The sequence below is a fragment of the Lipotes vexillifer genome, unplaced genomic scaffold, assembly GCF_000442215.2.
Source record: "Lipotes vexillifer unplaced genomic scaffold, Lipotes_vexillifer_v1.1 scaffold880, whole genome shotgun sequence".
Classification (NCBI taxonomy): domain Eukaryota; kingdom Metazoa; phylum Chordata; class Mammalia; order Artiodactyla; family Lipotidae; genus Lipotes; species Lipotes vexillifer.
The window spans coordinates 576976-582975 of record NW_006776345.1 but is presented as its reverse complement, the minus strand read 5'-3'; the positions used below and the strand labels follow the sequence as shown (position 1 = coordinate 582975).

The 6000-nt window shown below is 37.4% G+C and overlaps 1 protein-coding gene across 3 annotated transcripts in view; it reads left to right on the top strand.

The window, feature by feature from the left end:
- Nucleotides 1–287: 287 nt before the first annotated feature.
- Nucleotides 288–6000, top strand: part of ABCB7 (ATP binding cassette subfamily B member 7) — a 152223-nt gene continuing 146510 nt past the window's right edge. For 2 of the 3 annotated variants that reach the window (XM_007450339.1, XM_007450337.1), the window contains exon 1: nt 292–459. In XM_007450339.1, the coding sequence (XP_007450401.1) occupies nt 292–459 (168 nt within the window). Of the gene's footprint in view, nt 460–6000 lie in introns of all 3 variants that reach the window. The other variant, XM_007450338.1, reaches the window with a different exon arrangement.

Sequence of the window (6000 nt, the reverse complement as noted above, 5' to 3'; positions counted from 1 at the left end):
TCATTGTTTATCTGAAATTCTAATTTAACTGCGCATCCTGTGTTTTACCTGACAAATCTAGGAAAACAGAGAAAGAATGTTACTTCGTTACCCCCTGCTGTGTAAAAAAAACACTCAAAGACTGGCCCTAGAAGAAAAAAAGCGGTTGCACTAAAGCACCCGAATCTTCAGAGAGCAGCTGTTTCCGCTCTCTTCCAGGGAGGGGGGTGGGGTGAGTAGGATTAAGGTAGCGAGTTTGGACCGCCAGCGTCCCACAATCCTCTGCTCTCGGGTCCTCTTTCCTCGCTCAAGATGGCGCTGCTCGCGATACCTTCTTGGGGCTGGGCAGCTGCGGCGGCTGCTTTCGAAAAGCGTCGGCACGCCGTGATACCGATCCGGCCCCTAGTCTCTGTCTGGGGCCCAGGTCCGCAATGGAGGTCACGTCAGCTCGGCGGCTCGGGAACTGCTGGAATCTCCCAGGTGAGATGCCGTTCACTTGGAAGTGTAGCGTGAAGGACAAGGGGACCTATAGGGAAAAGGTTGCCCTTGTGTCTTCAGGTCAGAGCCAGTACAAAGAAGAAAGGTTGTCAGGGCTAACTTGGAGCAGCAGTAAGTGAAGGAAGTTAGGGTTGGAAATTTGAGGAAGGGGTGAAGAAAATCTTTGGGGTACAGTAAATGGGAACAGGACAGAAGGTTCCAGGCAGAGGGCACCTGGAGCGCTGGTGACTCTCGCAGGATTTACAGTTTTTTCTCTTAGTTTGTAAGAGGCAGGGTAGACACCATTCCCATACTGCTTACTTTTCTAAATGCAAGGAGAACTGGGCTACTTTCCAAAGTTAGTAATGGAATTTGGGACCAGTTTGCCAATGGTTAAGATTTTACTCAGTCGGAAGTAGCAATTTGGAGGGCCTTGGAAGATAACAAGCTGCCTGTTAACAAGCGGCAAATTGAGTTAGCACCAGTTAGCTTCCTTGCTGACAGGGCTCCTTGATAGGCCCAAACCGTAATTATCTATGTCTCCAAAACATAGACTGCCCTAAATTCATATGTAAACACGATTATCCTTTGATCTGAAAAACAGTGTTCTTTTGTGTACACAGGTCACTTTGGAAGCCATAAGGCTACTTGTCTTTAATGAATGTAGCTATGGCTACAGTGCATCTGAATATTTGTGTTCATTATTATCTCTCACTTAAGAATAGTGTTTTATTGTTATTTGTATTCGTACTTCACTATATCTTTTTATTGCCTATAATTGACAAAAAGCTTAATTGGCACCTCTTGTTCATCTGTATCACTAAAGTGTTGTCAGCTTCATATGAGAAACAACCTCTCAAATTTTGATTCTTTGTCAACAAATGTTTAATGTCTGCTATGTACATAGTGCTATGCTAGGTAATGGAGTACCAAGAGAAACACAGTAATACCTTCAAGCTGGACAATTTAGTTAATGAGATTGGACCTATGCCTTACAAGAATAACTAAAAAACAACGTAGTAGATTAAATATCAAATGAATAGTATGAATAATAAGGGCTGTAGGCATCCAGAGGAAATAGTGATAATTAAGGACTAGATTATAGAGAGGATCTCATGCTGGCAGTAGAACTGGGGAGAACATTCCAAGCAGGGAGTATGACAGTAGGCATGTGGAATGCTGAAGGAATTATATCCATATGTTCATTCAGTAATTATTGAACATCTTTACATCAGTGAACAGTACAAAATATACACCCTGTCCTTAAAGGGTTTAAAATCTAGTAGGGGAAATAGATAAGTAAACAAACAATTAATACAGTAGTGCAATGATGGGGAAGGTACAAAGTACTGGAAGAATATACATGAGAGGCATCAAGACTAATCTTGAGGTGGAGAAAATTGACTTGAGTAACTGATATCTAAACCAAGACCTGAAAAATTAGAAGTTAGCTAAAGAGGGAATATACAAAGGCCCACAGGTAAGAGAGAGCATGAAACTTCTGTAGAACTGCTTATAGTTTAGACTAGTGAGGATTTCATGATAGGAGATGGCAGATTAGGGTAGAGAAGCAAATCCAGATCCTTTTATTAAGGTTTTTTAAAAGCACTTTGTAGTTGAAATTTGTAACATGTGATCTCTTGGGAACCAGTCTTATTCTCTAGTCCTCTAATAAGCCAGATGAAGTTAAAATAAAATTTGAAGGAAATCCAAAAAAGAGGGGATGTATGTATATGTATAGCTGATTCACTTTGCTGTACAGTAGAAAGTAAAACAATATTGTAAAGCAATTATACTCCAGTAAAAATTAATTTAAAAAAAGATAAAATTTGTAGGACTTTCAGGCTCAAAGAATGAGGGGGAAGGAGACATCATTAGGAGATTCAGAGGAGGTGATGACAATAAAAAGTTAGCTTTCTCTCTTTACATGAACACTATCCCCACAATTTCCTTCACTCTCGCCTATATATCCTGCCATTTCTTTGGTTACCATTTATGAAGTATGAAAAACAAGGAAAAGATATTACCTTTGTTTTCTACTTCTTAAAGACATGCAACTCTTGCCTCTTTTTTTAAAAATGTTGATTTAACAGGGAGATTAAGGAATGATTATAAGGCTTTTAAAGTAGAACCTGGTACAACCTGAAGCAAATTTTCAGATTAATTAGTCACTTGTGGTTAAGATTACAAAATAAATATTGAATGCATACTTTCAGGACAATCATTAGTATTTATAGCATATTTTAGAGCTGAAAGGAACCTTAGTGCAGTGTTATGAAATCATGTTAGTGGGTTGGATCAGCACTTCGTTTTAGATGAAATTTAGTAGAATAGGAAAGAAAATATAAATGCTTTATATGTATTAAGGGAAGTATTGTTTTACGAATACATATATATACATTACCATGTGTATATGGTTACTGGAATGCATTGTGAAATGTGTTTTTCACACAGGTTTTTGCCCTAGAGCTATGCTGTGCAATGTGGTAGTCACTAGCTTCCTGTGACTGTTTAAATTTACATTAAATTAAAAATTTAATTCCTCAGTTGCATTAGTCACATTTTAAGTGCTGAATAGCCATATAGATGTGGAACATTTCCATCATTGCAGAAATTTCTATTGAACACTACTACTTTAGAAAAGATCAGGGATGTCCCTGGTGGCACAGTGGTTAAGAATCCACCTGCCAATGCTGGGGACACAGATTCCATCCCTGGTCCGGGAAGACCCCACATGCCACGGAGCAACTAAGCCCGTGTGCCACAACTACTGAGCCTGCACTCTAGAGCCCGTGAGCCACAGCTACTGAAGCCTGCATGCCACAACTACTGAAGCCCTCCCGCCTAGAGCCCATGCTCCGCAACAAGACAAGCCACCGCAGTGAGAAGCTCACGCACTGCAACGAAGAGTAGGCCCCGCTCGCCGCAACTAGAGAAAGCCCACGCACAGAAAGAAAAATCCAAAGCAGCCAAAAATAAAAAAATAATAATAATAAATTAAAAAAAATAAAGTACTCCACAAAGTATTTTTTTTTAAAAAAAGAAAAGATCATATCCAGCCCTTCTAATTTTGCAGATGAGGAGACTAGGTTCTAGTATAGATAAATGACAGCCATTAAGGCCATTCATTTCTATTTGTTTATTGCCTTCTGTGTGTTAGATATTTATATAAGGGTAATTAAGACTGTGACAGACCCTAATCACACAGTGAATGTTTGTTGAATTCTAAAGATACTTATCTAATAATTACTAAACCACTATTCATAGAGGGAAACACCTAAAACAGTTTTTTCTTAAAATGGGAAGATTTCATATGATAAGACCTAAATTGTAATGATTATTATACAATTGCCTCTGTACTACACTAATTAATATTAAAAGGACTTAATGAATTTTGAACGATAGAATTTTGGATTTATTTCATCAATATTTATATGGTAGAAACTGAGGCATCATATACTTGTTCTATAGTGCCTTTTTATATATGTTTAGCGAGTCCTCGACTCTTGATCGTGACACTGATCATATACTTTTTCATTTGTTTTTTTTTAAACATCTTTATTGAGATTAATTCACATATCATACAGTCACCCACTTAAAGTGTGGATTTAGTATATTCAATGGATTTTAGTATATTCAGTGGTATATACCACCATCACCATAGTCAATTTTACATTTTCATTACCTCAAAAAGAAACCTGCTACCCTTTTGGCTGTCACCCTCCTTCCCCCTCCTGCACCAGGCCTATGCAACCACTAATCTATGTTCAGTCTCTGTAGATTTGTCCATTCTGGATATTTCACATAAATGGAATCATATAATATTTGGTCTTGAGACTGGCTTCTTTCACTTAGCATTATGTTTTCAAGGTTCATGCATGTTATGGCATGCATTAAATACCTCATTCCTTTTTATGGCTGAATAATATTCAGTGATATGGATGTAAAAGATTATATGTTCATCAGTTGATAGACATTCAGGTTATTTCCATCTTTTGGCTATTATGAATAATGCTGTTATAAACAGTCATGTACAAGTTTTATATGGACATAAGTTTTCATTTCTCTTGGGTGTATACCTAAGAGTAGAATTGTTGTGTCATATGGTAATTCTGTTTAGTTCTTTAAGGAACTGCCAGACTGGTTTTCAAAGTGACTACAACATTTTACATTAGTATTAGAAGTGTACAGGGTTCCAGATTCTCCATATCCTAGCTAATTGGTGTTATCTGACTTTTTTTGGTCTAGCCATCTTGGTGGGTGTGAAGTCATGTATCCTTGTGGTTTTGATTTGTATTTCCTTGATGACTAAAGATGTTGAGCATCTATCCATGTGCTTATTGTCCATTTGTATATATTCTTTGGAGAAATGTCAGTTCAGGTCCTTTGCCCAATTTTTAATTAGATTATTGGTCTTTTTATTTTTGAGATATGAGTCTTTATTCTAGATTTAAGTCCCTTATCAGATATATGATTTGCAAATATTTTCTCCCATTCTGTGGGTTGTCTTTTTCTTTCTTGATAGTGTCCTTTGAAGCACAAAAATTTTTCATTTTGTTGAAGTCAAATTTATTTTTTTTCTTTTGTTGGTCATACTTTTGGTGTTATAGCTAAAAATCCATTGCCATATCGGAGGTCATGAAGATTTACCCTTATGTTTTCTTCTAAGAATTTTATAACTTAATTCTAGTGAGATATAGAAACATTACTTTTGCATAGTTTTAGTTCCTTACCCTGCTTTGTTGTTTTACTTTTATAGATATTACATCTATAAATGTTAAAATCCTAACAATACATTGTCGTAATTATGACTTTATATAATTTTATGACTTTTAAAGAAGCTGAGAGAAGAAAGGAGGGTAAGTAAATATTTATGACTTTTTTTATAATAAGCTTCATATTTATCATTTCTGGTTCTCTTCATTTGTGCTCTTGTGTTTGAGTTACCATCTGGAGTCATTTCCTTATCCCAATATAGCTGTGCTCCCATCCATCTCCTTTGTGCTGTTATTGGCAAGTATACTGCATCTCTATATGTTATAGGCTTAATCATACATTATATAAATATTATTTTATACGATTGCTTTTTTTTTTTTTTTGCGGTCCGCGAGACTCTCACTGTTGTGGCCTCTCCCATTGTGGAGCACAGGCTCCGGACACGCAGGCTCAGTGGCCATGGCTCACGGGCCTAGCCGCTCCGTGGCATGTGGGATCTTCCCGGACTGGGGCACGAACCCGTGTCCCCTGCATCGGCAGGCGGACTCTCAACCACTGCGCCACCAGGGAAGCCCTATACAATTGCTTTTGAAATTAGTACAAAGAAGAAAGTAGAAAAGTATGCATTTATACAGTCTTTTATAATAACACAATTACCTTTTCCTGTGCTCTTGTTTTTTTGTGTGTGTGGATTTGAATTACAGTCTGAGGTCACTTGCTTTCAGGCTAAAGAACTTACATTAGTATTTCTTGTAAGGTAGTTCGGCTAGTAACAGATTCTCTCAATTTTTGTTTGTCTGGGAAGGTCTTTATTTTGCCTTTATTTTT